At 33.4% G+C, this 15,000-nt stretch overlaps 1 protein-coding gene across 9 annotated transcripts in view; it reads left to right on the forward strand.

The window, feature by feature from the left end:
* LOC127072321 (SH3 and multiple ankyrin repeat domains protein 2) overlaps nucleotides 1-15,000 on the forward strand; it is a 133,101-nt gene that overhangs the window by 112,922 nt on the left and 5,179 nt on the right. For 6 of the 9 annotated variants that reach the window (XM_051012648.1, XM_051012650.1, XM_051012644.1 and 3 more), the window contains 14 exons: nucleotides 3,410-3,535; nucleotides 4,798-4,978; nucleotides 5,477-5,796; nucleotides 6,108-6,372; nucleotides 8,795-9,707; nucleotides 10,077-10,300; nucleotides 11,254-11,430; nucleotides 11,610-11,820; nucleotides 11,917-12,118; nucleotides 12,200-12,509; nucleotides 12,589-12,785; nucleotides 12,862-13,023; nucleotides 13,270-13,570; nucleotides 13,655-15,000. The exon at nucleotides 13,655-15,000 is cut by the window's right edge and continues 5,179 nt beyond it. In XM_051012648.1, the coding sequence (XP_050868605.1) occupies nucleotides 3,410-3,535; nucleotides 4,798-4,978; nucleotides 5,477-5,796; nucleotides 6,108-6,372; nucleotides 8,795-9,707; nucleotides 10,077-10,300; nucleotides 11,254-11,430; nucleotides 11,610-11,820; nucleotides 11,917-12,118; nucleotides 12,200-12,509; nucleotides 12,589-12,785; nucleotides 12,862-13,023; nucleotides 13,270-13,570; nucleotides 13,655-15,000 (4,935 nt within the window). The remainder of the gene's footprint in view (nucleotides 1-3,409; nucleotides 3,536-4,797; nucleotides 4,979-5,476; nucleotides 5,797-6,107; nucleotides 6,373-8,794; nucleotides 9,708-10,076; nucleotides 10,301-11,253; nucleotides 11,431-11,609; nucleotides 11,821-11,916; nucleotides 12,119-12,199; nucleotides 12,510-12,588; nucleotides 12,786-12,861; nucleotides 13,024-13,269; nucleotides 13,571-13,654) is intronic. The other 3 variants (XM_051012651.1, XM_051012652.1, XM_051012649.1) reach the window with 2 other exon arrangements.

Consider the following 15,000-nt stretch of genomic DNA (forward strand, 5'->3'; position numbering starts at 1 on the left):
GAAAGAGACAGGGAATGTAAAAATGAAAGAATGAACGAGAGAGAGAGAGATAGAATGTAAATTAATCAAAATTAAAGAAAAATTAGGGTTGATATTATTGCCATAATTGCAATAATTCTTTTTTTTTATATTTTCGATGAGATTTAATATGATTTTTAATTGATGAATGAATAAATCGAAAAGAGATGCAAAATGAAAAAATGAAGGAGAGAGATAAAGATTAATAGAGAAAGAGAGAGAGAGAGAGAGTATAATTTATCAAAATTAAAAAAAAATTAGGATTGATATTAATATCGTCCGCATAATTGCGATCATCTTCTTCTCTTTTCGCCCCCTTTTTTTTTTCTTTGTCGAGATTTATAACTTTTAATCGATAATTAATGGATTAATAAAAGGAGACAAAACACGAAGAAAAGAAGAATAGAAAGAGAAAGAGAGGGAGAGTAATTTATCAAAATTAGAAAAAAATTAGGCTTGACATATTTGCTATGATATTTGGATAAAATTTAGTACGATCATTAAGTTCGTCTACTGGTTGATAAATGATGAATAAGAAAGAGACGGAGAATGAGGGTTAAAAAAATAAAAAAAAGAAAGAGAGAGAGGTTTAGTACGGTGCGATTATGTCGCTTTTTAAGACTTTATGAAGCAATTACGAGACACTAATTAAAGTTGGAGCGCCGGTTTGGCAGGTCTACCATCTTTTTTGCTACCATCTCTCTCTCTCTCTCTCTCTCTCTCTCTCTCTCTCTCTCTCTCTCTCTCTCTCTCTCTCTCTATCTATCTATCTCTCTTTCTCTTTCTATCTTTCTCATTCTCTTTCTTTTACACAGTCGAGTTACGAAGGTATAATACAAGTAAATTGTCAATTCGATGAAAGAGATATTAATGTCCTTATTTAGTAAGTAAGTAAGTGAACAAGTAAGAGAGAGATGGAGAGAGAGAGAGATAGAGATGATGATAATGACAATCATTAGATTTTATTGAAGAGCACATAATTTCCTTTTCTCGTAACTTCTTCTCAATTATTCTATTTCCTTTTTTTCTTTTTTACGAAATTAATAAATAAAAAATAAAATATATATATATGTATATATGTACACACACAGTGTATATGAAAGTAAATTAAAAAAAGGAAAAGAAAGAAATTATTGCAACGTGATTTTTTCACGAAAGAAATTTTTGCTTCTAGAGAAAATTTTCTTTTCTTTTATTTCATTTTTTTTCTTCCTTTTTTTCGAAATGAAATCGGAATTAATTCGTTGCCAGAAGATTACGAGATCGTTCGATTCGATAAAAATTGTCGTTTGAATAGGAACGATATCTTTGTGAGTGAGTGTCCGTGTGTTTTTTCTATTTTTTATAAGTTTTCTAGGAATGTGACAGAGAGAAAAAGATGGATAAAGAAAAAGAGAGAGAGAGAGAGAGAGAAAAAGACAGCATCATTAAATGTACCTGACGAAGTCAACATTTACCAACCCTCTTCAATGTTCTTTTATTATCTCTCTCTCTCTTTCTCTTTCTGTTTTTTTATTCTCTCTGTTTCTTTTATTTTTTTTCTGTCTTTAATGTCCATGGTGGAAATTTCGAAAAAAAAAGGAAAATAAAGGAAGAAATTCTGCGGAGACGTTCGTATTTACACGACGTTGTTAAACTTAGTTAGAGAGAGAGAGAGATAGAGATAGAGAAAAAGAGAAAAAGAGATAGAGATAGAGAAAAAGAGAAATAGAGAGAGAGAGAGGGAGAGAGAGAGAGAGAAAAGGTGTTCGTTAAGGTCTGCAGGATTTAACGAACGTCCAGAGATATCTGTCTATGTTTCTATATATATGTGCATATGTGCATTTTTTTCTCATTTATTCTTTAATTTCTTTTTATTATTTCTTTTTTCACCATCGACGATTACGACTAGAGTTTCGAGTTTTCCCCTTAAAATCTATTTTTACGAATCACTTGCTTCGCTCATCGGCAATCTAGAAACTTTTGAATCACCTTGTATAAGAAAAAAAAGTAATAGAACGTGGAAAAAAATATTGTCGGTATTTGTTTTTAATATAAAAAGAAAATTGCGAAAAGAAGATTTGTTATCGCAGGATTATCTTATTAATTATTTTAATGGGACAAATGAACGTAATTATTGATTGCAATTTTATAAAATTATTTTGATTATTAATAAGTTTAATAATTTTTTATTTTTAATTTTTGAATTATTAATAAATTATTAAAAATTGATTATATGATTATTATATTATAAGGAATCTATAAGTATATATATTTCTTACTTTCTCTCTCTCTCTCTCTTTTTCTTTCATAAGTACACACACGAAGAGACTCACAAATCTAATGTCACTCTAATTACAAAATCGATAATGTTTTTGACGACGATGACGACACCAACTAGTTAACATGAATAACGTATAACAGAGTTCATGCTCCTTTTTAAACTTACCAATTTATTCTGAATATGCATTTGATCGACGAACGAATTGAAGAAGGGTAAAAAAAAGAGAAGAAAAGAAAAAGAGAGAGAGAGAGAGAGATAAAAAGAGACGAATAAGATCTCCAACGAGAAACTAATGCAAGTTGAATGATTAATATCTTTTTAATTCGTACGATTGGTCAATCATCGAGCTCTCATTTCCATTCTCTCTCTCTCTCTTTTTTTACCCCCACATATATTTTTTTATACTTTTATTTCGTGATATTAAAAAAATATATATATATTATAAATTTATTAATAAAGTATTTTTATATATATTTTTATTAATATATATATATATATTAATAAAAAATTTATTTATTTAGAAATATATTTATTTATATAAATATGAATACAAAAAATTGTGTATATATATATATATATTATTAACAGTAATAATAATAAATTGAATTGAATTAAATAGCGTTTTTTGAGTGAACCATATTTAAAAAATTCAATTAAACAATATTAACAAATTTAAGTTATGCATCCCCTTTCTTAATCACTTGCTATGTATACCATTTTATACATACATACATATACATATATATACAAGTGTGTCTACAAAAAGACATTACTATTTCTAAATATAATATAAACATATTCAAACATATCATTATAATTCACACACATAAACATAAATGCACGCATATGTATACGTATGTATGTACTGTCTATATGTATAGATGTGTATGTATACGAAAAAAAAAAAAACAAAAACAAAATAAATAATAATTGCATTAAATTTTTTGATCAAACAAATCTGCATGCTTACAAAAAAAAAAAAATGTGGAATAGGTGGTGGGTGTGTTCCAATTTACAAAAAAAAGAAAAAAGAAAGGAAAGAATTTTTTTTCTTTTTTTTTTCCTTCTCTTTCTCTCATTAGAACGGAACTCTACATTGAAATTGAATTTATGCGGGATAATTTCCAGGAGCTGAAGGAGAGCTTCAATTATGGCCTCTTTTGTCCTCCAGTCAATGGAAAGGCTGGAAAATTTTTGGACGAGGAACGTCGCCTTGGCGATTATCCTTTCAATGGTCCTGTTGGTTACCTAGAGGTAAGATCTTCATTATTATTATTATTACTACTATAATTTTTATTTATTTTTTTGAATCGTTAGATTCAAGAACAATAAATTTAATAAGGTCGAAATCGAGATCTTGTTTTAGATTTTCTTATTTTCTTGATCAATTGAATTTAATCGAATTTAAATAGATCGCATCGTCCTTGTAATTTACTCTTTCATTTGACACATAAACGAATTGATAATAGAAACAAAAAAGAGAAAAGAAAAGAGAAAAATAACGAATAAAAGTACACTTGTAATCAGATAGAAATAATATTCTTTTTGGTGTGACATTAAAAAACATGTCTGATAATTTTATTAGAATTTTTATACAAATACAAAATTTTTTACCTATCATTATATATTATATATACTTATATACACTCATATATATATAATATTCATTCTTTGGAATACTTTGAATAGAAAGAATTTAAATGGTTTTCTCTGGGTTGGCGGTCCATTGACGAGACTACGAGAAGATTATTTCAGCCCAGAAATGGCTCGGAATGGTTCTATATCGTGAGAACCTAAATAAAAAGAAGGATGAAAAGAAAAAGAGAGAGAGAGAGAGAAATGAAGTGAAAAAAAGGTTCAGCAAAAGAGAAAAGGTTTTCTTTACTCTTCTTTCATGTCTTTCTTTCCCTAAGAAAGATTTTTTTTCTTTCTTTCTTTCTTTCTTTCTTTTTCTTTTCTGTTTTTCTTTTTTATTTTTTTCTCTTTTTTCTATTTTTTTTTTTTTTTAAATATGACGAAGAAGCCCGGTAGCTCGTGTTCGTTTCTTGACCCGATTTTTATCAAAAAGAGAGAGAGAGAGAGAGAGTGTGTGTGTCAAAACGAGTTCACCCAAGCGTTTTATTATCATCCAGTGACCTGCACGTGATCAAAGAGAGATAGTAGAAGAGGAGTTAGTCGATAATCAGAACGGTATAAGGTTCAAAGACATTTTATATCCTTTAAAGATGAACAGATTGTAAATATTAATGCAAATTTTTAAACATTAAAATATTAAAAGATTAAAAAATGTTTATATAGATGTGTGTGTGTGTGTGTGTGTGTGTGTTTATTAATAAAATAATATATATATTGAAATATTATTATTTGCTTGAATAAGCAAATAAATAAATACATAAATTCTTCTTTTTAATTCAAAATTTTCAATAATTCATTCATTCATTCATTCATAAATTTTTGTATTCAAGAATATATATTTTTTTGTTTTATATGTATATATATTTTTCTGTTTTTTGCAGCTGAAGTACAAAAGGCGTGTCTACAAGATGCTACATCTCGATGAGAAGCAGCTGAAGGCGATGCACACGCGTACCAATCTACGAAGGTTGTTAGACTACGTAGCTAATAGTCAAGTCGAGAAAATAGCTAAGATGTGCAGCAAAGGCCTGGATCCGAATTTTCATTGCCAGGAGACAGGAGGTAGTAAGAAAGAAAATTTTTTAAAAAGTAAACTCAAAAAAAGAACAATAACCACAATAATAATAATAATAATAGACAAAACACTTGCTAAATTTTTCATTTTATCTTTTGACAAGATCGATAAAACGAAATAGTTATTTTGGATATTTTTCGTCCATTAATATTGTTCGATATTTTGTCGATAAAACAGGTACTTCAGGATATCTATTTTGTTAATCGTTCGCGTTAAGTCATTGACAACGTCGATAAAACAGAAATTACAAATATCTTTCTTTAACAGTATGATTAAAATATAATCTTTGACCGATGTCGATAAAACAGTTATTGAAAATTGCATTCATTTCTTTCATTTTTCCTCTGTTAAATTTTTGACAACGTCGATAAAATAGATCTCTTCAATTATGTCGCTAAGATAATATAATAACATTTTAGAAAGTAAATGAAGAAAACAAAATCCACCCTTCAGCTTGAAAAAAAAAAATCACTCTCTTTTTACAGAGACGCCATTGACATTAGCGACGAGTTTAAAAAAACCATCGAAAGTGATCATAGCCTTGGTTAATGGTGGTGCCCTGTTAGATTATCGTACGAAAGAAGGTTTAACGGCAATGCACCGTGCCGTTGAAAGAAATAGTTTAGAGGCTGTTAAAACTTTATTGGAATTAGGAGCTAGCCCTAATTACAAGGATACCAAGGGTCTGACGCCACTTTATTACAGCGTTATCAACAAAACAGATCCGATGCTTTGCGAGACATTATTGCACGATCATGCTACTATTGGGGCACAGGATTTACAAGGGTGGCAAGAAGTTCATCAGGTTTATCATCTTTTCTGTACACATCTATATATATATATATATATATATATATATATATATATATATATATATATATATATATATATATATATATAATTTTTTTTTTTTTCAATATATTTCTAATCGATCAATCATGCGGAATGTATCTAATCTCTCTTTTTTTTTCTCTCCTTCTCTTTCTTTTCTTTTTTTTTGTCTTTTTCTTTTTTTTTCTTTTTCTTTCATACGCTCACACACACACACATATTCTTTTTTATCCTTTTTCTTTCTCTTTCTCTCTCTCTCTTTCTCCCTTCCTTCTTCTTTTTTAGGCTTGCCGAAATAATCTGGTCCAACATCTCGACCATTTACTATTTTATGGTGCCGACATGAACGCACGTAACGCGTCTGGTAACACCCCGTTACATGTCTGCGCTGTTAACAACAATGATTCCTCCTGCATACGTCAGTTATTGTTCAGGGGCGCACAAAAGGACAGCCTGAATTATGCGAATCAGACACCTTATCAAGTTGCTGTTATCGCTGGTAACATGGAACTAGCAGAGGTCATCAAGAATTATCAGCTCGAGGAAGTTGGTGAGTTCTTTTTTAATTTCTCTCTCTCTCTCTCTCTCTCTCTCTCTCTCTCTCTCTCTCTTTTTCTTTCTCTCTCTTTATTTTTCGTTTCTATTTTTTTTTTGTTTTAATCGTTGGAAATGTCCTACGGATTTTTTAATGTGGATTAAAAGATTTTTGATACGTTTGTTTCTTTCTCTCTCTCTCTCTCTCTCTCTCTCTCTCTCTCTCTCTCTCTCTCTCTTTTTCTCATTCTTTTTTAATAAATTTGATTTATTTGTTATCAAGAAAAATTTGTTATTATTAATATCACTACTATAATGATAAGAAAAGAGAGAGAGAGAAAGAGAGGAGAGTGATATTAGCAATAGGGGTAAGGTTGAGATAGAGATAACGATCGCAATCGATAACATCAGCAAAAGTGATAGAAAAGAGTGAAAGAAAAGAATGTGATATTTTATAAATAATTTCATGGTAGTGTTTAAAAAATTTTATTTAATAAAAATTCGTTTATTTTAATTTTATAAAAATGAGGGAGAAGAAAGAAGAGTGTATGATCAATATTTAATACATATATATATTATATATATATATATATATATATATATATATATATATATGTATGTATGTATATGTGTGTATTGAGCTGCATGAATTTTGATTAGGCTTAGCATGTGAATGTTGCATGCAACGCTTACTGGTCCAACCCTTAAAGCCCTTAAAACCCTTAAACAAGGGATACATGGGTTCTATCCCTATAAAATGCTAATAATAGTAATCTGTAGAAGATATTGTTAATTAGTATCGTAGAAAAATAAATATGAATAAACATACGCATATATATATATATATATATATATATATATATATATATGTTTATTTGTATTGATTTGTAATGTAACGAACAAGAAAATTAATTAATTAATTAATTAATTTGAAAGTAATGAAAAATGTATGTAATGAGATATATATATATGTGTATGTGTGTGTATATATATCTCATTATTATATATTTGGTGGTGATGGTCGTGTAAATTCGTCGAGTGGTGTATTTTTGTTATATAAGTTAAACACAAATACAATATACATACATACACATTCATTCATATACATAATACTTTCAAACATAGATATACACATATGTACATATGCATCACGTACACATACACACACACAGATACACATATAGACAGAAATGTGTAAATTAAAGTTATATGATAATTGGTTTGCTTTGTGAAGTATTATATACATTGTTAAAAGTATTTCTAAATTATTATTATTATTATCATTATTATTATTATTATTATTATTATTATTATTATACTTAGAAAACAACAAAAAAATGATAAAGAAAATAAATCTACTACGGTGTTGCCAGACTTTTGAAAATTTTCTATCGATATATTTTGTATTGAAATTTTTTTTTTATTTCGAAATTTATATATATATATATATATAATTTTTATAGAAAAAATTTTTGAATAAAAATTTTCTCAAAATGATATCATCTGGCAACACTAACGTTGATATACATATATATATATTTGGTAATGTCTCAGAGTAGTTCGAAGTATTTCGTAAATCTGTGGTATCCATATTCCGAATTATCAAGGACGTACAAAAAGAAAAAATAGAAGAAAATTAAATTAAATTCGATGATTCGTCTCGACGCGTCGAATTGAAAAATTTCTCAAAATTGAAAAACGCCATTATGAACAATTGAATCCCATACGAAATTCATTGCAAGTTTCAGAATGAGAAAGAAAAAGAAAATACTAAAGCAAAAAAAAAGATGGCGGATAATATTCCTACGTGTGCTTTTTTTATTGCTTACGTGCTCTCCCCTACTATTATTACTATTACTACTACTACTACTACTACTACTACTACTACTACTACTACTACTACTACTACTACTACTACTACTACTACTACTACTACTACTACTATTACTACTACTACTACTACTACTACTACTACTACTACTACTACTACTATTACTACTACTACTACTAACGACGAGCGAACTTCCTCTTTAACACACCTACACACCGAAGAATTTCGAGAGATACCAATGGAGGAATTTGTGTGTGTGTATATATATATATACATATACATATATATATACATGAATGTATAAATAAATAAATAAAAAAACAAAAAAAGCAACCCCCTTGGCCAGCACGCAGCATCGAGCTTACTTCGCACGTTTTCTCCAAAATAAAAGTAAAAATAAAACTAAAAGTTAAAAATCAAAAATCACCTCAGCGCAGTCTCGTAAAAAGTTGGATAAACTTAAAAACGGACCTAATATAAAATAAATAATAATAATAATAAAAAAATAAATGGGGTGACCAAAAATTGAGCTAACTTTGTAATAAGGAATAATTAAATACCATAGAAATACCATAAACTTTTACCTATCAACGAATCGATTTTCCAGTACCATTTAAAGGGCCACCTCGGTACAACCCAAAACGACGATCAATGGCATTCGGTGGAACGTCAATGATGTCAACGAGCTGTTCAGCTAGCAATCTGGGGACCCTGACTAGGATACCATCAACGGAACAACATGCCGCTGGTGGATCTAATACTGGTAGCTTAACACGTACGATATCAGTGGAACAATACTCGAGTACTGGTAACAGTTTAACAAGAGTACCATCAGCTGATCAATACGTAACTACAACAACAACGGCAACAACAACAACGGCTAGTCTAAACAGAGTATCTTCTGCGGATCAACAATATGTTAAAAGTGGTGGTATAACAGTTGAGCAATATACAACTGGTACACTTGTTAGAGTACCATCATCCTCATCATCTTCCTCTTCCTCTTCTTCCTCTTCTTCTTCTTCTTCGTCATCGTCGTCGTCTACTTCGTCATCTTCTTCTACAACAGCCGAACAACAACAACAACTACAACAACAACAAAATCAACAACAAAACGATCTTACTACCTTGACCAGAATAAATCATCCTCCGTCCACGGAATCATCAACAACAACACCGATCCTAGTTGTTGCACCAGTAAATACAACTGTTGTCAATCGAGTACCGTCCATCGAAGCTACCAGAAATGATATACAAAGAATACCGTCCGAACAACAACAACAACAACAACAACAACAACAACAACAACAACAGCTACAGCTACAACAGCAACAACAGCAACAACATCAACAGCAACAAACGTCGCAATCCTCGCAAATTTTACAACATCATCGTAATCATCATCATCATCATCATCATCATCATCATCACCATGTAGCTACTATCAGAACGACTGAACAACAGAACCGGCATAACTCCGAGTACCAGAGTCCAAATTCACTGAGGGATCCAAACGCGAGGTAAGCATAAACTGTCTTTGCTAAAAACATTCAGATACCCTTGCTAATTGAGTATCAGAAACGAAACAAAAACGAAAACGAAACAGAACAAAGTCAAGGGTCACTTTAGTCTTTCAGTCCCTCAAAAATCTCTTTTGTGCCCTGTTCTTTCTTTCTTTTTTTTTTGTTTTAAATTCTTTCTTCCTTTTTTTTCTTTTTTTTTTTTTTCGTGAAATCTTTAAAACAATCTCAACAGTCCATATCCGCAAAGACAATTTATCGCTGATCTCGCTAATGTCTCTGCTAGAAAAAAAAGAAAATTAAATTAAAAAAAAAAATCAAAAATTCCATCCATCATTCTTCCCCTACGATATTACGATACGTTTAAAGATTGCCGATGGAGAACTATCAGAACATAAGAATGGAGGGCCTGACGAGGCTGCAGGAACATCGGCTCGAGTTGCAACACCGTTTGGACATTCACAGGACAATGGAGATGCCACCATCACCGTCCCCCAGTAGCAGAAGTCTTGCACCTTTCAGCTCGGCTAGCTCGAGCCTATCAGAAGGCAGCAATCAACCGTCCGGTGAAGATTCTGCTAGCATTGTTACAGGTATAAGTCATTTCCTTTCTATCAAGCTCTATCAACAACCTCTATCAACCAACCTCTGTCTCTATCTCTTTTACTTTTTTTTTTTAATCATCTTTTTTTTATCTTCACTCTACACTATCTCTATCTCTATCTCTTTATACACGTATACATATATACATATATATATATATCTATATATCTATCTTTTTTCTGTATACTGCGAGGAAATCATCATTATATCAAGATGGAGGATACTCCCTAAGGACAAATATGTTTTCATATTTACATGTAAGGAATAAACGATCAATCGATCGATCGATGATATTCTTTCTGTCCTCGAATTTGACACGAGAAAACCATCACCACCAAAAAAATAAAAAAAGAAAACAAAGAAGAAAGAATAATGACATGACCAAAAACAATAATAATGTTTTAACAGGCGATGATCTCAGTGATCGACTGTTTTACGAATACCTCTGCATGAATGTGTTACTCCGCAGTGGAGATTATTAATTAACGTTACATCAGTACACCTAACAGGGTTGTAGTTTTCCTCTTCCTCATAGCCACGTTCACTTTTGTTTTTGTTCTTTCTTTATTATTATTATTATTATTATTATTATTATTATTATTATTATTATTATTATTATTATTATTATTATTGTTAAGAATATACCTCTCTTTTGTTGCATACTTTTAAGAAAAAAAAAAAAAAAAAAAAAGACCAACAACCACAATAAAAGAGAAAAAGAAAAAAGCAAAAACAACCACCCGGGTATTTCGCATGAAATATCCTTTTGTCCTAGAAATTTTTTCTTTTTTTTTTTTTGGGTATTCATTCTTTTTTTGTAGGTGAGGGGTGGGTAGGAGAATGTAGAAAATGTACGGATTATAAAAAAGAAACACCCGTGATCTCGCAATAATCGATGAATTAAAAGATAAAATGTTTCCTATGGGGCCGTTATTGTTTTTAGACAAAAGTCTTGGAGATACAGCGTCCGACGTGATCAGTGATAGCTCAGGAGTTGGTACCTCGCAATCGGACACTACCAATTCATTATCGATACCCGGAACTACTGTCGTCTGTGTTGAAAGCTATAACAGTGGGATACTTGGACATTTGACGATTAATCAAGGAGATATTCTTGAAGGTAAAGATCATCGGGTTGTCAGTTTTGACAATTTTTTTTTCTTCTGTTTTCTCTTTTTCAATCTCTCTCTCTCTCTCTCTCTCTCATCATAATAAAACTTCACGTTGGTCCTTGTTCTTCTTTTTCTTTTTTTTTTTACTTCCCTCCCTCTTCTTCTTTTTCTTCTGTATTTTCAACAGTTACCGGTGCTACAGATTGTGGTTTACTCGAAGGAGTATTACGTGGCCAAGGTACAGGATTATTTCCAGCACATTGCGTTCAGGAAGTTAGACTACGTCATACCAATATCCCATTGGGTCCGCAACCAACCAGAGATGGAAGAAATAGGGTACTTGGTCGTAGAGAGTCCCAACACAAATATTTCGCTACCGCGCCAAGATTGAAGAAACCGTAAGTAAATAATTTCGAGATGGTTTCGAATGTCCCGTTGAAAAGAAAACAAAATAGAGAATCTGGATTTAATATTTCGTCGTAACAATCATACAGAGTTACTTCTGAGCCGCGTACGGTAGTCCTACATCGTTCGAGGAAAGGTTTTGGTTTTGTTTTACGTGGTGCCAAAGCTACGTCACCGTTGATGGAACTGACACCATCAGCGAGATATCCTGCTCTGCAATATCTCGATGATGTTGATCAAGGTGGTGTAGCCGATCTTGCTGGTCTCCGTAAAGGAGATTTTCTTATCCAAGTGAGTCCACTGATCGAACGATAAAAAAGAAGTTGAAGATAGAGAAAACAATAATTGCAAATATTTTGTAAACTTGTTAAGATCAACGAAGAGGATGTGACAACAGCATCTCACGAGCACGTTGTCGATCTGATCAGAAAGTCGGGCGAGTTGGTACGAATGACAGTTGTCTCGCCAGTGATCAGCCTTCCAAATTCTCAATCGGCAGCCGCATTGCCGACTAGTCAACCTATTCAAAGACAGTATGCAACATTGCCGCGTAAAGGTAACAACAATGTGCCAATTGGTGGAACTTTAGGTAGATCACCAGCACCAATGCCACCGCGTAGAGATCCAAAAACAACGTTGAGCGTGGGCCGTGCTAGAGCGAGATCTATGGTCGCTGGATTAGGTAATACGATAATCAATATTTAGTTCGATCGGATTATTAAGGCGCGAGAATATCCAAGTGTTTTTGTACTGCTTTCAAGTAGAAGGCGGTGGGGAACGTGATGACAGGGACGAGATCACATCGACCGGAGCTAAATCTAGCAGTGCGGAATCCATTCATTTACCTCAGCAACCATCTACCGGGCCAAACACAGGTCAAAACACACCTGTGCAACCAAGAACAGCCAGTATTAGATCGAGGCCAACATCTAGTAGAATAACAGCCGCTGAACTCGAGGTAATAATCATTCCTCAACCATGTTTGGGCTTTGGAAGTTCTTTTATTCGACTTATTTAATATTTCTTTGGTCAAGGAATTATTTCAACGACAGCAAGGTAGCAACAGCGGCCAATACAGTTCATCGATGATGAGCTCGCACTTTCAAACTGGTCAATCTACCAAGTCACATCCTTCCTCGCCAGCTAAAACTGGCAGGGTCTATGCTAGCGTAGCTGAAATGAAACGAAAAGGAAAAGTAAGAAATATTTCATCTTTTTATTTTATTTATAAACCGATCGATCGATCGACTCTTTTCAACGAGTTGAAGAATAAACATATTCCTTGCATTCTGTAAAGAGAATGTTAACAGCCAACTTACAGAGAAATTCGTTCCATTGTATAATTGTATAAATGAATGGAGGAAGAACTCCTAAAAAAATAAAAAAAAAATAAAAAAAATTCCAAATCGTACAGATTGATTAATTGACGTTCACATTTGCAGTCGAACTCGAGAGTACGTTTCTTCGGTGGCTTGGGTGGCGGTTCCGATCTCCACAGAGATTTCCATAGTACACCTGACCTGAACATACAAGCACAATCGTCTATCTTGGTTCCAAAGGGTCATAGAAGTCAAGAGGACGTTAATGCGGTGAACGGTAGAAATGGATTGCCACCGCCTAATCACCCCCCACCACCACCACCGGTTGGTCAAGTTGTTAAAGTGAACGTTGGGGCTAATGTCCCTGACGTCGTTACGCCAGCTTCTGTTTACGATAACATGGCACATATCCAACAAGTCAAAGGTATAAGAATTAGATAAGACAAAATTTATATTTGTAATAATTGTCTATATTGTATCTATGCATTTTTTTCTCCTATTTCATTAGAATTAGCAGCAGCTACGACGGAGGGTGGTTACGGCGTTATGTCAAGTTTTCGACCGTCGAACAGCGCAAAATTGTACGCCTCGCCAGAAGACATGAAAACCGTTGGCTACCGATCAAGAAGTTTACCAGCCCACGCTACAAGATCACACGTTAGAAAATCTCACAGTCTTCGTGCGCCCAACAACACGACGTTCAAGCCAACATCGGTTGGACAACAACAGAGTACCGGTAACGCTACGGGAAATAGTACTGGCAATGGTACATCTATCAATCTATCTAATACCAATAACAATCAATACGCACAACCATTGAAGACTAACAGGAGCCACAGTACAGCCGGTATTAGAGAAAGGAAAAAGAAAGTGATCGGTACGAGTTCCTCCGTGACAAATTTATCATCGCTAACTAATACCAATGGCAATGCCAATGGTAACAATAACAACAACAATAATAATAACAATAATAATAATAATAATAACGGATGCGGTGGAGGAGGTGGAGGAGGAGGAGGAGGAGGAGGAGGAGGAGGAGGTGGAGGAGCTGGTGTTGGTAGTGGTAGTGTCGTTGTTGTTGGTAATGGCGGTGGTCCTGTTGTGCCGTCATCAGCACCACCAATACCAGAACCAGATTACAGTCTCTCGGAATCAGAAAACGATGACGAAGCTGAAGAAGATACAGACGAGGAAGTCGAATCTGACATAGCTAAGGAATTAGAAAAGGCTGCGGCACGTGATAAATTGGAATCGACTCGTGAAACCTCTGGTAATTCGAACGCATCCGGTTCGAGTTCATCCGGCTCAAGTTCTTTGCCGCATTCGTTCAGCGTCGAGGAAATACAAAAAGTGAGGACCCAATTGAAATCGTCGAAGAGTCATCCAAACGATTTTCTATTGCAACAAACTCAACAGTCTTTAGCCGAGGACGGTGACAACAGTTCGAGCGGAGTTAGCTCTGATCAGGATGTACCGGTAGGTCCTCCAATGGGATTCGACGATACTACGACTGTTAGGAATCATCCTAACGATATTAATCAACAACATGCTGGTGGTACATTGTTATCAGTTGGTAACAATGATAAAGAATCTGGAAGTAACTCGAAGCGTACCGGTTATGGGGGTAGTGGTATGTTAACCAGGCATGCTGTTAGCCTTGCGCAATTACCACCACCCATTGAGGCAGATTCTGAAGATCAAAACAATGATTTATTCGTACCACCACCTCCAGAATTTAACGCTGGTGGACCCTCAGCTGCCGCTGCTGCTGCTGTTGCTGCTGCTGCGGCTGCAGCGGCCGCTGCTGCTGCAGCTGCTGCTGCTACTGCTGCCGCCAACACCTCTAACGTTGCC

This window comes from Vespula vulgaris, chromosome 25 (assembly GCF_905475345.1).
Source record: "Vespula vulgaris chromosome 25, iyVesVulg1.1, whole genome shotgun sequence".
NCBI classification, from domain to species: domain Eukaryota; kingdom Metazoa; phylum Arthropoda; class Insecta; order Hymenoptera; family Vespidae; genus Vespula; species Vespula vulgaris.